The sequence below is a fragment of the Dendrobium catenatum genome, unplaced genomic scaffold (genome assembly GCF_001605985.2).
Source record: "Dendrobium catenatum unplaced genomic scaffold, ASM160598v2 fragScaff_scaffold_847, whole genome shotgun sequence".
NCBI classification, from domain to species: Eukaryota; Viridiplantae; Streptophyta; class Magnoliopsida; order Asparagales; family Orchidaceae; genus Dendrobium; species Dendrobium catenatum.
The window spans coordinates 6,338,446-6,357,763 of NW_021319309.1; the positions used below are offsets into that span (position 1 = coordinate 6,338,446).

Here is a 19,318-nt window from a genome sequence, read left to right on the forward strand (position 1 = left end):
TTAATGCTAAAGTGTTACATGCCCTTGGTTCTATTTTTGATTGTCCCTTACAAATTGACCAGACAACTGCTTCTAGAACCCGTCCGTCTGTGGCTAGGGTCTTAGTCGAAGTTGATATCACTAAGAAACATGCTAAGGAAGTTTGGGTCGGTTCTAAAGCCTTTGGTTACTTACAAAAAGTGGAGATTGAAAAAGTTTCTAATTTTTGTACGAATTCTAAAACATATGGGCATGCGGTTTCTGATTGTTTCAAATTGCATCAGGATCTTAAAAAAAAATTCCAACCCATCAGTGGGGAAGGTGGTCTCTAATGTTATAGATACTGCAAACGAGAATATTGAGAACCAGATTCTTTTGAATCAGGTCGAGACCCCTACCCCTAATGAGAAGGTTGGAAATGATAATTTTAATGATTCGAAAAAGATGAATGTTTTGGAAAATTGTCTAATTTTTTCACCTGAGAGAGTCTCTCCTGGTGATAAACCTCTCGAGGAAGTTGAAAAGCTTCCTAATTTATTTGTCTCTATTGATTCAATGCTTCAAAATAATGAGAATCCCTCTCTATTGCTTAATGTGGACACTAATGAAAAGGAGAATATTATGGAGGAATGTGAAGAAGGGGAATTTATCCCCAGAAACAGTTATGGTCCTATCTCTATGGTTCATGTTAATAGTATTGATAAAGGGGATCCTACTGCTTCGTCTTCTTGTGATCTCTTTGTAATTGTTCTAAATCTATTGATGAGGAAGGAGCCTTTAAGGTGAATAAGAAGAAAAAGAAAAATTGTAAAGCTCCTTTACCTGATACACCTCGTTCTACTATGCCTCAAACTTTTGCTAAAAGTTCTAATGATTAAAGCCCTTATTTGGAATGTGAGGTATATTGGGGAGGTTGATTCTAGAATTAGAGTCGGGAATTTATGTCGTGTGCATAACATTCAATTGCTGGTTTTACTCGAACCTTTTATTTCTGCTGATAAAATTGCTTTTACTGCTTCTCGTTTGGGGTTTAACATGATGTTTGCGAATTGTTCTAATAAAATTTGGATTATATGGAATAGCCATTTTAACATCAACATTATTTCTGATTTTCCCAAGTTGTTCATGTGCAAATCACTTTTTCTAACTTTAATTATAATTCTTCATTTGTTTATGCTGCTTGTACTAGATTGGGTCAGCTTCCTCTTTGGGATCTTTTATCGAATTTTGCTCTTAATTATAATGGTCCTTGGTGTGTGGGTGGTGACTTCAATATTGTTTCTAATGCTAATGAGAGAATAGGGGGTAACCCCCTTAATATCAATGCTATGTAAGACCCCCCCAATCTCAATGATATGGAAGACTTCAATTATATGATTTCTGATTGCAATTTACATGATATTAGTTTTACTGGTGGTGCTTTTACTTGGAGTAGAACTTCTATGTGAAAAAGACTTGATAGGATTCTCTTTAATAAAGACTAGATAAGAGATTTTTCTATGACTCATGTTCAGCACTTAAGTAGAACTTTATATGATCATGCTCCTTTACTTATGATCATATTTGCTAATAAAATTAATGTACCCTCGGCTTTTAGATTTCAAAACATATAGTTAACTCATACGAATTTTTTGAATGTGGTTTCTAATAATTGGCATGCCACTATCTCTCCTAATAACAATATTAAGGGTATGTATCGTCTTTGGGCCAAACTGAGTAGATTAAAATAAGTCCTTAGATGGTGAAACAAAAATGTTTTCAAGAATATCTTTTCTAATATTAAGGAAGATGAAGATAAGGTGTTGGAATTGGATAAGTTGTTTTTAGATAATCACATAAGTGTCAACCTCTCTAATCTTGATAACGCTAAAATTACGCTTTTTCAATTGCAAAATCAAGAAAAGATCTTCTGGAGACAGAAGGCCTCGGTTAAAATTGTTTTGGAGGGGGATAGGAACACTAGCTTTTTTCAAGCTTTGGCCAATAAGAATATAATCAAGAGTTATATCCACAAAATTGTTAACAACCAAGGGTGTGTTTATGATACTGGTGATTTAATTATTAATTCTGGGGTGGAACATTTTAGAAATGTTTTTAATAATATTAGTTATATTACCCCTATTATCAATCCCAATGTGATTCCTCACTCTATTGGAGAGGAAGATAATCATTTGCTCACTCAATCTCCTACGGAGGATGAAATTTGGAAAATTGCGAAAGACATGAATGAGGACTTTGTCGCTGGTCTTGATGGCTTCACTACTAAATTTATTATTAAGACCTGGGATATTATTAAGTTAGATGTGGTGGAGGCTGTGAATGACTTTTTTAATCGTAATCCTTATCCTAAGTTTTTCTCTTCCACTAATATTATGTTAATTCCTAAAAAATATTCTACCACCAACTAGAATGATTTTAGACCTATTAGTCTTTATACTTTCTTTAATAAACTTGTTTCTAAAATCATTGCTTCTAGATTAATGAACATCCTACCGAGAATCATCTCTTTCAATCAAATTGGGCTTGTCGAAGGTAGAAGCATTTTTGATAATATTCTTTTGGCCCAAGAGATTGTTCATGTATTAATGCTAAAGTTACTAGAAGGAATCTCATTTTTAAACTTGATATTACTAAGGTTTATGATAATTTGACTGGTAATTTATTTACAATGTGCTATCTCTTTGGCTTTAGTTAATTTTTCATCATGCTTATTAAAAATAGTATTGAAAATTATTATTTTTTTGTGATCATTAATGGTAGAAACCATGATTTTTTTTAAATCTACTCATGGGTTAAGATAAGGGGATCCCTTATCACCTTCTCTTTTTATAATTGTTGTGGATTATCTCTCCAAATTAATGCCTTAACGAGCTTTATAAAAGGCATCCTACTCTCTATTTTTGTAATGTTGGTGACATACCTATTACTCATCTCATTTTTGCATATAACTTTATTATTTTCTCGATTGCATCCATTAATAATGTTAAAATGTTAGTTCAATTTCTGTCTGAGTTCCAAAACATGAGTGGTTTGTCCATTAACAAGGATAAGAGTAGTTTCATTTCTGGTAAGTTGGTGAATCGTAGTAGAATTAGTGTTATCAAAAAAGTTTGTGGTTTTAACTCTACCTTGCTTCCTATTAAATATTTAGGAACCCCTCTTTTTAAGGGGAGGAAAAGAACTCATCTGTTTGATAATATTTTTATGATGTTCCAAAGGAAACTCTTAAACTAGTCTTTTAATTTTATATCTTTTGGTGGTAAGTTGGTTCTGATTAAAAATGCTTTAAACTCGATCCCTTTCTTTATTTTCCACACTTTGCAACCTTCCTCCACTTCTTGCATGGCATATCAAATATTAGTTAAATCATTCTTGAAATGGCATATCAAATAGGCCATTAAGTTTTGATAGTATGATGGTGTGTTCATATGTTGTTTGCTTTTGATGTTATTATGCTCCAAACATGTGTAGGTGGAATTTCAATATTTAGATTTCATTTGGTACAGTTTTTTTATTACTTTCTAAAGCAGTTTTTTAGCACAAAACTTTTGTTGAAATTTTAGTACTAGAAAGATGCTTTTAAAAAGTAATAAAAAAGCTCTCAAATGAAACCTTAATTACAAGAAGAAGTTCTTATTAACAAAGTTTAGATTAAAAGGCAAAACATTAAAAATAATGATAAAAATGATTTGAATTGGAGATTGAGGATTTCTTTGAGCATTTTTGTTACTTTTTATGTTACTTTTGGAGAAATTTTGTGTTATAAAACTGCTGTAGAAAGCAGTAAGAAAAATATTTCATTGGAAGCTTGAATTTTACTATTGTGTGAACTATTTTTTTCTTACTATCATCCTATTCTCTTACATCACGCATCCTCCCTCTCACCATGGATTTCAACTTTTCAGTGCCCGTTCTACTTTCCAACCGTTTATGTCGCATCAAGATTTCATGTAAATTAAATTGCAACTCTTTCGCATCAAATATTAATTTAATAGTTATATAAGCTTAACTCCATAGAACATAGATGATAAACGGAATCATAACCCTTAAAAAAAAAACACTTTGAATAATACTACAAATTTCAAAACTACAAGAAACCCAACCAAAAAGTATTCTAATAGTAGCAAATGTAACAACTAAGCTAAGAGAACAACAACAATGAGCGCAACAAAGTTCATAAGTATAGACAAAGGAAGGCCTCTTGTAGGAGTGGTGGCCAATAGAAACTTCAATAATTGAGTAATGTTTGGCATGGCTATGTTGGTACTATGTGGCTTTGACATAGTGGAGGTTGGCACTATCACGACATCGGCTTAATGGTGGTCGACATGGCAAGTGGGAGCGGAGCTTCGTGCAACGAAGGAGATAGTGTAACAACTCAAATTCTTAACTATCGATCGAGATATTATCTGCTTTGACTAAGGGCCTCATGGCGTTGTCCTATTGGTGTAACTTCTCAATATGTCACCCATCTCATAATTCTTCTAGGATGAGCACAGTTAACTACGGAGTTTCTTAATGAAATTTCAATCATTTTGCCCAAAAATATGTGAGCTTTCTTAAGGTGACAATTAGCAAAGAAATCCTCATTCTCTTTGTCACTATAGTTGTAAGTGGTAATCTCTCCACTGTCGCCACCATTTGTAACATTAACAATAAATCGAGGTCATGGGCTACGTTTAATTGATTAATCATATTGAATTGGAGATTGACGTTTTCTTTGGGGGCACTTTTGTCACTTTTTTGTTACTTTTAGAAAATATGATATAAAATTGATGTAGAAAACAATAAGAAAACTATTTCATTGGAAGTTTGTTAACTATTATTTTCTTGCTTTCATCCTATTCTCTTATAAAACGCCTCCTCTCACCATGGATCTCATCTTTTCGGTGCTCGTTCTCTTTTCCAATCATTCATGTCGCATCAAGATTTCATGTAAATTAAATTTCATCTCTTTCACATCAAATATTAATATAATAGTTATATAAGCTTAACTCCTTCATAGAACTGAGATGAAAATATAATTATAACCCTAAAAAAATACTTTAAATAATTCTACAAATTTCAAAACTACAATAAACCTAATCACAAAAGTATTCTAATAGTAGCAAAGGTAACAACTAAGCTAAGCAAAGAAAATAAATGAACACAACAAAGTTCATAAGTATAGACAAAAGAAGAACTTTTTCAGGAGTGGCGGGTAGTATAAACTTCGATAATTGAGCGATGCTTGGCATGGCGATGTTGGTACAATGTGGTTTTGACATGGGGGAGGTTGGCACAGTGGCAGCATCAATGGTGGCCAACATGGCAAGCGGGAGCGTAGCTTCGCACAACTATGCTCAATCTCACAATAAATGAGAAGGAGATAGCTATGGAATAGTCTAAAGAGGGAATGATATAAGACCTTTCATGATGATTTTAATTGCCAAAAAATAATTTTATTTTTTCAAATGAGTAGTAGTTTAAATTGCTTCTAAAAATGACTTATAACAGCTGTTCGAAAATCACTACCACGAAATGATGTGATGAAAATCAATTTTGGTATTGATGACAACATGTTTGTAATTCTTACTAAGATGTTCAAGCCTAAAAAGCACATGGTAGTGACAACTATTGATTTAGTATGCTACAAGAAAACTATTGCTTTATGAGATGTTAAAAGATTGAAATGGCTATTTTTGGTAGCAAATTGATGTTCATAATCACTTAGATATTCTTCGTTTGGAACAACTTTCTTATTGATTTTTAAAGTAGCATTTTAGGAAAACTATTTTAAGAATCATTAAAAAAGCCTTTCCAAACAAAATCATAATCTCTCACATGATCACTTTATTCATAGTCACAATATATAATTGCAAACATAACAATGAAATATTTTAATAACTTGTGCTTTTTTTCCTTAATAATTTAGAAACATAATAAATGTAAATCAATTTTTACTCATATGCTTCGTTTGTGACGGCTTTATTATTGCTTCTTAAAACTATCTTTTAGTACAAAAATTTTAAATTTTTACTAGAAAATTATTTTAAGAAGCAATAAAAAAGTCGTCCCAAACAAAACCGTAATCTCTTGCATGATCACCTTAATTATATAATTGCGTACATAACAATGAAATATTTTAATAACTTGTGCGCGCTCTTAATCGTTTAGAAATATACTATATGTAAATCAATTTTTTCTCATGTATTAATACATTGGATGCCATTTTCATAGTTATGTCTTTTTTTATATATCACAAAATAATAATTTGTATCTAGCTAATTAATAAACCTTTATTATGCAACCAATACACCAACCTTGAGTGCTTCACCGACTAAAACAGTAAAAGAATCTGTGAAGGGTTTTGCTTTTATCCATTCACCGCATGTATTCTCAAGTTCAAGCTCTTCCACATTGTGCTGGCAAACAATGCCTATATAATTTGGGTCTTTGTGGGGAGGCAAAGCAATAATATCTCCTTCATCCGATACATCTTTATAGTAATTTGCAAACCTTATTGAGTACCCCAACGACTTTATATGTGATTCGTAATAATCCTCCAAGCCTAAACTTTCAAGGATCATCCTATGGATTATCTGCATATTATAAAATTCCATTTCTTGAAAGTCAACTGACATGATATTTTTGTTTCTGAGCTTGGTTGTTAGCTCCAATGGTTGCTAAAACAAATTTGTATTTTTCTGGTAAGTCAAAAGCAAGCATATAATCTTGGAATCTTGATGATCATCAAGCATTCTGTGATTTTTATGCTTAAATTGTTACTAAAAAATAATTTGTTTGGCTGTTAGCTCCTATGTGTTATAACAAAAGGTTTGCAGCATGCAACAAGTTATAAAATTATTCAGCTTTATTATTTGGAGGCATAATATCATATCTTCATATCATTATATATAGTTGTTTGTGTTTTTATCGTGCCTTACAAATTAATGAAGGGAGATTTACATACAAATTATTATATATTACTCTATTTACATATCTAATATTTAAAATTTTAATATTACATACATACCACCTATAATTCACTTTTATATCAAATATGAATATGAATGAAATATATTAGTGGTAAGAATGAAATTAAGTCAAATATGCCTCAAGAAATTTGAATGACCAAGATAATATCAAAGGAAACATATAAATTGATAAACATATACAAGTAAATTGTATAAGGATTGACTTAAAAAGTCCTTGGAATTATTATGTTTTTGCTGCTGATAACAAGGACATTGTGACCTACTCGTCCATCGACGACTAATCCAGGTGGGTTCGATGTCAGTAGTGCGAATAAGTTTTCAAAAAATTCACTTGTTCATTTTAAATTTTGAATGATATTTGAACTGAAAATTTTCAAAATTAAAATTAAGGACATTGTACTTTGATTTTAAAATATTTACAACCAATTTGAGTAACTCAATCAGACAAACTCAATGTCAATGACAACAAACTTATTTATATGACCACATGCGCCCAAAATAAGAAATTGAAGAAAATGTTGAAATTTTAGAATTTTAATTGAAGGATCAAACAAACTTCAAATCATATATGCTAATGGAATCAAGCGAATCAAAAATATGATTCTAATGAGTCCAAGATCATTCAATTCTAAATTCATTAAGGTACTCATAGATTGAATAAATAATTTATGACTAAGGGAATCAATATGAGCTATTTGATGGAATATTTTGGATTATGAAAAAATTCACTAAAATGCCTCTCTTAAAATCTATAAATAGGACTCCATTTTCTAAATGGAGAAAGACAGAAAGTTCTAAGTTGAAAGATATAAATATATCTATTGTCTTGCTCAATGATTGTCACTCATGACAACTATATCAACAATCACCATCACCATCATCTAATTTTTATTGTCGGATTATGGACAACCAACTTGTTATATAATCATATATTTATTATCAATTATGTATGATCACATCCTTTTCAACTATGTAGAAGAGTGGATTTTTGACCTTTAACAAAACCCATTTGGTTAGGGGAAATAAGCTTGGGCAAAAGTAAAGACAGACGATTCACCAAAATTTTAGAAAGAAGTTTATAAAAAACAGTGCACAAGCTAATAGGCCTGATGGGTCCCTAGCAACTTATATCTATGTGGGTGCTAACTTTGTATATTGACTAAGATATTAAATATTATATCATGAAATATATTTGCATCATCGTTTAAAATATATATCCCAATATCCTAGCAATACAATGACTTATAAGAGCAATACCATTAATAGTAGATTTTTGTCATTCCAGCACTAACCAACCAGAAATATATCAAAAAATCATGAACATCATAATTAACCTAGAGTAGCCATCTAGACCCATCTCTAGATGATCAAATATGAAATATATAAGATGGAGGAATAAAAAGTTTGAATTTGTCAATTATTAGAGAATGCTGACCAACAAAGAATATCATCACAATATGATGAACTCACTAACCACAAAATAAACAATAGAATGGAGATGAGCAATTAAAAAAATGCTCATGCACAATACCCTCATCCTCATGTTAGTATGAGTCGTTCAATGGAGATCGGACACATAGGATAGAGGAAAAACATGATGAGATGCCTTAATTGAGATGCTTACAATGATGTTAGGGGAGGGGATTGGGGTTGATCGCTTAATCTCGCTAGTTAAGGTACTTCGCACTAGTGGCAAGAGCCACAAGCTTTTAAAACCTTTTTTTTTTTTACAAAGCTCATTTATGAGCAGGATTTTATATCATCAAAAAGCCAAGTAACAAATTATTTGAAGGAATCCACATCCCCCTATTTCTCCAAGAGCTACAATCAAAAAAGAAAAATAAACTTATTGAACACTTATGTTGTTATGTAACAGGATATCATAGAAAAGAAGAAGAAGAAGAAAAATGTTTAAGAGTTTATATTCTTTTACTTAAGAGGTTTCACAATATGTCCCACTTAAGTAACTAACGTCTTTATCAACATCTTTATCCCAAAATTATCCACCAAACAGATAGGATTCTAGAGGTCGCCCCTACAAGTTCAAGTGGTGACACCCGCCATGTAGCATTTTATAACATATATGGTTCAAGATGTGGCTCCCATAGCATAGCATTTTGTCTTGTATGACACTTAGTTCTCATCTCTCAGTTGGTGTATTACTCTAATACCATTTGTAACAACCCAAACTATTAACTATCAGATATTGTCCGCTTTAGTCTAAGAACCTCACAGCTTTATCCAATTGGCGTAACTTCTCAGGAGGCCACTCATCCCATTAATTCTCTGGGATTAGCACGCTTAGCTGTGGAATTTTTAATGAAATTCCAATCATTACACCAAAAAGCTCCCTAATGTATAAGAATTTTTCTTCATTTACTCAGGGGGTTTCACATAATTATTTAAAATAGCTCAAATTATTAACTATCGAGATATTGTCCACTTTGAATGCCTCACAGTTTTATCTTGTTAGTGTAACTTCCTAAAAGGTCACCCATCACATAATTACTTTGGGATGAACACACTTAATTATAGAATTTTTCAAATGAAATTCTAACCATTACACTAAAAGTTAACTCAATGTTTATGAGTTTAACTTCTTTTACTTAAGGAATTTCACATAAATCTCTTGTATTAATCATATTTTCCTTTATCTAATTATCCATAGTCTAACTTGCTCAGATTTTAAAGTGCATTTCAATCTTGGTTAAATCTTGAACGGACTTATCATTCAAAGTGATAAAAACAAAAAATCATAAATATACATCTTTTTTCACACCGTTATCAACAAAAACCATAACATTAAGTTAGCCCCTACTCTTAATATAAGATTTTCATGAGATATTTCATGAACCCCGATGAAAGTCAAGACCATTTAGTCTCATTGTTGTAGCAACCATTAAGTCAATTATAGCTAATACCTTTGGGTCAATTCCAATTAGTATCCCTAGTTTTACAGGGCATCACTCTTAAGATTAGAGGTGTAAATAAGTCAAGTCTATCTTGAGCTTGAGCCACCCATCATTTTTAGCTTAAACTTGATTAATTAATCAAAATTTAGCTTAAGCTTGAGATTTATTCTAAATGTTTATGTTGACTCACAAACTAGCTTATTTTTTTATGCAAGAGAGAAGAGCATTCTTATTCAATCATGTATTATTCTACCATAATTAAAAATAAGAAGTTAAGCAAGAAATAAAATAATCAACAGAAATAAGAAAAAGATATATAATTTTAAATATGTTTAACAACTTTATACCAAAATCTTTTAATTGTGTTATATTTTAACTATATTTATATTAATAGTTTTCAGTTGAGCCAGCCCATAAGTTTATGAGTCAAGTCAGGATTGGTTGCATATTTGGGTTGTTAGCTCATTAAGCTCAACTCATGAACCATTTATCAAGTCAAACTCGATCTAACTCATGAGTTGACTTGACTCAGTTACATCCCTACCTAAGACTCAATCATCCTTAATAGATGCTCATAGACATACAAAATATTCTTCTCCTAGGTTTAATACAACCTCAACCTTTGGACTCTCTATATTACCACCTTTATGCTTGTCATAACTTTGCACTTCGGACAGTCATAGTACAACCTTAGAATCTTCTTTTTTTTTTAGACATTTAGGCCAAGTCAAACTCACACACACATCACGTACACAAGAATCGAATTCAAGACCTCTTAGTTGGTAGCCGAAGCTCCCAACCAACAGACCAAGATGAGCTGCGTACCTTAGGATCTTTCAGTGTTGTCACTTTTTGCATGATAGTACAAGTTGCCATTAGGTTTGTTTTTACTGCCACCTTTCGATTCTTCATCATCATTTTCCTTAGGTCCACCATTGTTACATATAGTTTTTTTTTTTTTTTTTTTTTTTTTTTTTTCCATTTTTTTTTTTTTTTTTTGTACCAAAAAATTCAACCTTATGTTTGTTTTCAAATTTGGTGCTATTCTTCACATGTATTTTGAGTGGAAGTCACACATTTTATTAGAAAAAGACCACAACATTAGACATAACTACAACAACTTTCACAAAACCACAATAGTATTTCAGGCCATTTTTATATTTTTTTAACCCTGAAATAAGAGTGGATCACATAGCTGCAACTATATTTCTTAAACACCACAATAAGCTTTTAATGCATCCTCAAGATTTTCTCCATCTGTGAAGCGATATTTGATGTAATCATAATACTTAAAAGGTTTGAAAAGTAACGGATGTTCTTCGTCAACTAATTCTTCTCGAACATTTATCATATCATTTGTGAGAATTGGCACTGTACCGAAAATCACCGCATATCTTTTCTCAGTCTCATTCTTTAACTTTACTCGATGATTAGATGCATGAAGCCTTCCATTAGTCCATGCCTGCATCAAAATAAAAGATATTAAAATAATTTCTATCATGTTAACTAATCTTTATGATTTAACAAATATACCAACCTTGAATGCCTCACCCACTAAAACAGTAAAAGAATTTTTTGAGGGTTTTGTTTCTATCCATTCATCAGTACTCTTGTTCTCAACTTCAAGTCCTTCAATGTTGTGCTGGCAAACAATGCTTATATAGTTTGGGTCTTTGTGGGGAGGCAAAGCAATTTTATTTCCTTTATAGTAATTTGCTAACCTTATTGAATATGACAAGGATTTTATATGTGAATCATAATGATCCTCTAACCCCAAGCTTTCAAGGATCATCCTATGGATTGTCTGTATTAGCTTTTGCATGTGGTTGGCATAATTCAACACTGCATTGCTATCAAAAAAAAAAAATTGTGATCTTCTTAATTATATGTTATATTGAAACTTTTTCGCTAGAGAAACTCACCAGAAAAAGTCATTTCTTTGAGGCCAAATAACTTTGGCATATTCTTGAATTGGAGCTAAAGTATTAGGATTTGTCAATTGAAGTGCCCAAAAAGGAAAGCCTGGCTTCGAGAAAAAGGCTCCATGATAGGGCAACTCTTTGGAATCAATTAGGTTGCTTGCACCTGGCATAGTGAATAACTCTGGGACGGCTACTCCAAGCAAATCATTTCGTAGATCGAGGTTAACCTCATTGTAAATAACTTCGAAGCCACCATAGATTTCTAGAGCTTCTGCAATTTTTGATCGAGCTTTCGCCCATATTTTTTCATTGAAACTTGTAACGTCCAACCCGCTCAAATCAATCTCTGGTAGCTCAAGAGATGACATTTTGTTTCAGATTAATTCTCTTTGCCTTCTGATATTAGGGGACTTTTATAATGATTGAAAAATATTCTGTGCCTAAGATTCGGTTAGTACTATTCCAAAAAAACACATTTGTTGTATGATAACAATGAGATAATTATTCCTTTATTATTGTTGTCCTATGCTACCAGCCGAATAACATAATATTATTGTTTCTGAACTTGTAACATTATCTGTTTAATGATTTGCATATATAAATTTGTATGTTTTTGGGTAAGTTGGAATCTTATCTTAGATTTTGAGATTATAATTTTGCAAATTTGAGCTATTTTTGAAAATAATAGTATTAACTTTGCTTTCGAGTTTAAATTGAATACTAAATCTATTTTTGAATATTATTACTCTCTCTTTATAATATATCTCTTTCTATCTCACTCAACAGATGAGATTTAATATTATTACTCTCTTTCTATCTCTCTCAACAGATGAGTGTTAATATTAGTGATGATAATTGTTGAAGTAATTCGAACTAAAATTATTATGTTAAAAACTAACACAAAATTATATATACTACATATGAACTTTCTGATGATGACTCATGATGCATATGGTATTGCTACATTATCACAAAAAGTTCATTTAGTACTAAAAAATTTTCATCACTAGAAAATCAGAATTTCTATAAAATCATTCTTCATATAAAAGTTGATGATTGAACTATTTAATAAGCTGTGCATATTGGTCTTCAACTTACTATGAAGCATTGAGTGTTAGTTACAAAGATTTGCCTATCCCTTAATTTGGACATGATAAGATTACAAAAATAATATAAACTAGAAAAAAAATACCGCATAATTGATATGTGATAAGAGGCATGCGGACATTTGTGGTTGAGTGGCAATACTTTGCAATGTTGGTTGGTCGGCGGTGGTATTCCGACGACTGTACTCAGGTCATGACAAACGGATAATGATGATAGGGCAACGACAGTCTGATCATGGTGATTGGGTGGTAGTAATATGACGATGACGATTGACACGTACGTGATGGTGGTCGATGACGGCTATTTGGTAGCGAAGGTCTTACTGAGGCCATCATGTGGTGGTCAATGATGTCAGTCCGATAATAGTAGTCAGGTGACAGTCTGATGATGGTACTCGAGTGAAGTTTCGAGATTCTTCAAGCCTATTAGTTCTCTTAAATCACTAGCCAAGGATTCCCTTCATATAGATAGTAGGGACCTATGTATAGATTTTTAGACTGGCCTCCAACTACCTCTAACTTAACTCCAGAAAATACAATAGCATTACCTAGAAGGAAGAAACTAAAAGGCACCATAGATTTCTAAGTCACAACTATGAGTAGCCACCACCATCTTAGGAGAATTATTCTCTTTAAAACCTTCTACCAAAATAACAGGAGAAGCAATCTCCACCATATCTTGTTGAGAAAGCTTCAGACGACCTGAAGTTGCTAGAGGATCCACCAGGATCTCTAGATCAATATTATCTTTCAAAGCATAATGATTAGATTGCTTATGAGAAGTCTCAGCCAACACAGCCTTCTTTCTCTTAGATAAGGGAACACATGCATTCACGAGTTCAAGATGAATAGAAAAAATTATGTTCAAATAACATGCCCAAAAGTACTGTAATGAATTCATGAAGTATGGCAAAAAAATATGTTCAAATAACAAGCCCAAATGAACTTTAATGAACATGTATCTTAGATAGGAATCATGTGCTCTATAGTTTTTTTTTTTTTCTTTTGAATCTAACTCTTTGAGCATTAACGAACTGTGAATTCCTTTTAAGAACTTTTTAATCGCTTTTTTGATGAAATAAAATCTAACTTTCTTAATAAAAGGAGAGAGTAAAGTTGACTGTACTAGCAACTTGAAAAGAAATAGTAGTGCAGAGATCACTTGGCTGTTGTGAGCTCCAATATAAATGTTAGTGTAGAGATTGTTTATGCTCTTAAAAGAGATTTGTATGGTCTGTAACTCAAAGATTTGCTGAGGAGATAATGGAGGCCTGAGAAAAACTTGCAGACTGATGTTAATAATAGAAGAAAGCTCGGGGACTACATCTGTGAAACAGTATCAATTGCCATCACAGCTAAACTTGAATGATAAACCAAGGCTTCTTTCATGTTGACTATCTTGCTGAAGTTTTTTTTTGGTGGGAGAGTACAAATCTTGCTAAGTGCTTGGTGGGCAGTGCATCTGTCAAAATAATTTTTAGCAACAAAAGAATTTCTCTCTCTTTTTTTTTTTGATAAAATCTATAGAAGGGCTTATGTACATGTTAATTCATCAAAAAATATTACAAGTCTCTAGATCAAATGCTCGCTGAAGCTCAAAGATTTACAATCAAAAACAAAAATAAATCTAAGGAGCCAAAAATCCCTACTAAGATACAAGATAATAGGGAAAAAAAGGGAGGCATAGAGCCAACACCCTAAAATAAGCCTAAGATCAAATAAACTATGAAGCCCAATCAGATACTAGCAACATCAGCTGCAAAAAAAAGGAAGCACAAAAAATAACTAAAGGAAAATCAATAAAAACATCCAACAAATTAAGTCCAGCTTCAAGAACAAAGCATTAAGCGACCAAATCACATTGAAACCATCAGCAAATCATTAAAATCAAAGAACCACAAGCCTGCAAAGGATCTTTCCCAAATAATCTCCAACAAAGAGTAAGCACCCTCCAAATTAAGCTCAATCAATACATACATCCTTCCCTCAAACCACCACAAGTAATCGACATCATTAAAGATCTGCAATAACAAATTTCTCACAAAAATCAGAACCTGATTGGATGATCAAAAAATCACAAAATAAGCAACTAAATAAAAAAAAAACAAGCCAAATACAAACTCAAATCTCCCAACCACATAGCTAAACAAAATGCCTACAAATCAGAAACCCATAAATAGACCCAACAGCAAATACCACCAACCCACCACCCAAAACAATAACCAAAAATACCATAAACACCAACAACCACATATCTATATTTTATTAGTATGAGAAATGCCATTCTTTTCAATCTGCAACATAGTACATAAAATCATATATTTCTTTAATATTATTGAAACAAACAAATTTTACAAATTCAAGAATTTTTAATAGTGTCATTTAATCATCAGCAAAATGCTTTGTGATTTAATTTAAGAAAAAAAAAAAAGCTTTGTGATTAATTTCATTAATATAAAGCTTCAAAACATATTTATTTTAATGCAAGAGTTATTCATGATGTTTATATACAGTGTAGTTATTATTTTTAATTGGAGGCCAAATTTTATTTCAAAATGTTCCAGCAAAACATTTTAGGGGTACTGTTATTCTCCAGCAATTCATTCAATGGAATGATTAAGGTCTCGTTTAGGACGGTTTTTTACTGATTTTTAAAGATGTATTGTAGTATAAAATTTTTAATATTTGTACTAAAAAATAGCTTTAAGAAGCATCAAGAAATTCATCCCAAAATTTTCCATTCTTTTTACTAATCCTCACAATGGTTTATTTGAGTTTAAAGAAGCTTGGTATTGCATTAAGAAGAATAAGCCTCATAACCCGTTTTTTTCTGTTATTTGGCACAACTCGATCCCTACCTCCTATGCTATCCTGGTGTGGAGAGTGATTTCTAATTTTATCCCTGTGGACATGAATCTGATGAAAAAAGGTATTCAATTAGTTTCTAAATGTCATTGCTGTCATCATATTGAAACTGTGAACCATGTGTTTGCCAATGGGCCTATTGCTGTTTCTGTTTGGCTGTATTTTGAAGAGCTGTTTCAGTTTAAATTTTATCACAGTTTTAAGTCCATTATTGATATTTTTAAATGCTGGTTTACTAATAATAAAGGCCATGTGAGGAATTGTTTGACTAGTATTATTATTTGGTTTCTTTGGAAGAGTAGAAACGAACCGAAGCATGATGGTATTAAGATGAACGCCTCTCGTATCATTCGGTCTATTTGTGATAAAATTCAGCTGCTCTATGAGTCTGGTATGCTCAAGTATAACAATTTTAAAGGTTGCCGGCAAGTTTTTCATGCTTTTAATATTTTAAGTAATCCGGGTGTTCAGGAGAAGAGGGTCTGCATTATTAGATGGCTTAAGCCTGATATTGACTGTATTAAGATTAACACTGATGGGTCTTATAATGGTAAGGTGGCTGGGTGTGGGGGCATTTTAAGAAATCACCTGGGTCAGGTGATTAAGGCTTTTGCGGGGCCTGTTTCTGGTAAGTTTGCTTGTGTTGCTGAGTTATAAGGTATTATTTATGGTATCAAAATGTGTATTAATTTGGGTTATAATAGAGTCTGGATTGAAGTTGATGCCATGAATATTTTGCATTATACCAATAGTATTTCTTTGTTTAATGCTGAGAATTATTATTTGATTAGGGAGCTGAAGCAGGACTTGTCTAGCATTAATTTTAAGATTTCTCATATTTACCGTGAGGGTAACAAGTGTGCTGATGCTTTGGCTAATATCGGTTGCCATTTACGGGAGTATGTGGAATTTAACAGTAACGATCTTCCTAGAACTGTCAATGGTTTGGTTAGATTGGATCGTTCTGGCTTGCCTTATATTAAGAAGTATGAGGGGATTAAGTGATGTTTTTTGTGGGCCGTTGGTTCTCTGGGTGTTTAGGCTGGGCTGTGATGGGGTTTCTGGGAGCTGCGGGGTTTGGTTTTTTAGGTGCCTGCTGTTTTCGTTTCTGGGGTTGCCTCTAGTTGGTTGGTTGGATGTTGGTCTTGGTGGTTGGTGTTTTTCTAATTTGGGGCTAGTTTATATCACTGGACTGGGTGGTGGCTTTTGCAGCCTGGTTTTTCATTTAGTCTACTTGGTGGATGGGGGAATTTATGTTGATAGCAAGCTTTATAAAGTGTTTCTTAACTTGGTTAATTTTATTTGCTGTTTTTGGAGTTATTTTGTGTTACAGGTTGGGGACAATTGTATTTGGGCTGCTGCTGAGAGGGAGGAGGTCAAGGGTGAGAAGCTGATGTCTCAGATGTTTGGAGTGTGTCTTGCAAGGTTCTTTCAATTTTGAATTACAAGATCTTATTTGGAGACAAGGAAGATGGTGTTGAACGTCTATTTGATGATCTTCTTTTTTTTTTTTGGTGTTGTACGCTCACAGCCCTAGTAGTTTTTTTATGCAACTATTGTACTCTTAGGATAAGGAACCACAGGCTCGCTGTTCTTTTTTCCTTTTTGATTGTAGCTTGTTCGAGCAGTAGAGAGCTAGTGGTTCCTTTTAAGGACCATGTAATCGCAATTTTGAAATTAACGCGTAGGCCCCTTTGCGGGTTTTAATTAAAAAAAAAAAAAGAAATTCATCCCAAAAGAAGTCTAAGGATTAGTTTGCGACGGCTTTTCTTATTGCTTTTAAAACAGCTTTTTAGTTAAAAAATTAAATTTTAAGAAGCAATAAGAAAACCGTCCCAAACTAAGCCTAAATCTCTACTCTTATAGCACAGTGACACATTCATGTAATATATGCACACAATATTGTATTTGCAAGCCAATTAGTAATAGAAAATACATTGTGCTATTCAACATGAATGGATTTCAGCATGAAGAATTTAAGAAATACATTACGTCAACATAAATGGACTTCATCATGTGGTAGGTACATCAACATAAGAAAATATCTCAATATTTACCCTATTCAGCTTGTAGGGATTATAAGAAATATAAGTTTAGCAATGAAGAGATTTCATAAAACATGATATTTATCATTACATATTATTGCACTCTCTATTTATATCTCTTAGTGTTAATTATGACGGCTAACAAGGTGATGATGGCTGTGATAATCTACCGAATTAGTGGCATATAACCACCACCCAAAAAGGAGTAAGAGCCTAGATAAGACAAAAAGTAGAGTGAGTGCAACATAAGCGAATCTCCTAAAACGAGCTAAGCCGACCAAAAAGAATCCACATACCCAAACCACGATCCAGACCTGCAAGGAAAAAAAAACTACCAAATAAAATTACGTAAGTACAACTATACAACATCTAAAAGGAAATAAAACCTCCGTCATAACAGGAGTAGAATAGCCAGAACCAAAGCCCGAAAGCAACCAGCTAGGGACCACCAACCAAATAGCCAAACCCACCACAACAGGGCAACCCACCAAAAACAAATCCAAACCCAGAAGCACCCAACCACAAATAAGGAGGAGCAACAACTCATAGGACCCCAACCAAAAGACCAATAGCACCAGAAGACCCAAACAGGGCCCCCAAAACAAAGAACCAGCCCAAACAATCAGAAACAACCCAACCAACAACAAAACAAGACAACTTAAAAGCAGAAAAGAACACAAAACTAGCAACACAAAGAAACAGAAATAAGTATTAGAAGAAGGATAATGAAAATAAATTAACATTTATAAAAAAAAAATTATTAGAAGAAGGATTAGAATGAACATTAGATATAGTAGCTCTGCCAACAAAATACTTAAAATTATGCATCAATTTTTTTTCTTACTTTTCTTGCCTAAACGATGGATAAACCTTCATTATCAAATTGCACAATATTCAAATCAATATCCTCCTGCAAAACACTATAGAGACCATTGTTGAAATTCCCAACACCCCAACTATCACCCAACTGATTATAGACCCAGTCAGAATGATCAACAGAATGTAAATCCAGTTTCTTCCATTTCTCTCATGCGTCTGCTAGGGTTTGCCCCTTCTTAGGGTTTCTCCCGCCGCTTTCTCTCCGCCGCCTTTGGCAGCCGGAGGGGTCTTTCTAGGGCAAAAAAACTTTTGGATCCTGGGTTCCTCGCAGGTAAGCAACCTAAATCTTTTAGGGATGCTTTATCTGGCTCAACTGATACTAACCTATTTCCGGATTTTTGCATTTCTTCGAATCGTGGTATGCCCTCTTTATGGTTTTTGGAAGAGGAATTTCTTCATCTTGCTAAGCCTTTTGAGTTTGCTTTGGTTGGGAGATTTCCACTCAAACGCCCCTCTTTGGATTCTATCCGTAAATTTTTTTTCATTTTGAAATTAAGGGGGATTTTTCTATCACACTTTTGGATCAAGCTAATGTTTTGATTAAGCTTGATAATGATTTGGACTATGCTAGGGTTTTTGCTCATAGATCCTATCAGGTTTTTGTTTATTTCATGAAAGTTATTAAATGGTCCC

General features: G+C 32.8%; 2 protein-coding genes across 2 annotated transcripts; both read right to left on the reverse strand.

Moving 5' to 3' along the window:
- Window positions 1-6,260: 6,260 nt before the first annotated feature.
- On the reverse strand, window positions 6,261-10,804 carry LOC114580164 (gibberellin 2-beta-dioxygenase 7-like). Its single transcript, XM_028696799.1, has 2 exons — window positions 10,694-10,804; window positions 6,261-6,560 (listed from the first exon to the last, which is right to left on the reverse strand). Exons 1-2 carry the CDS (start codon window positions 10,802-10,804, stop codon window positions 6,261-6,263), a joined length of 411 nt encoding a protein of 136 aa, XP_028552632.1.
- Window positions 10,805-11,078: 274 nt separating this feature from the next.
- LOC110110824 (probable 2-oxoglutarate-dependent dioxygenase AOP1.2) lies at window positions 11,079-12,158 on the reverse strand. The gene is made up of 3 exons (XM_020842459.2): window positions 11,791-12,158; window positions 11,406-11,718; window positions 11,079-11,330 (listed from the first exon to the last, which is right to left on the reverse strand). Exons 1-3 carry the CDS (start codon window positions 12,156-12,158, stop codon window positions 11,079-11,081), a joined length of 933 nt encoding a protein of 310 aa, XP_020698118.1.
- Window positions 12,159-19,318: the final 7,160 nt, after the last annotated feature.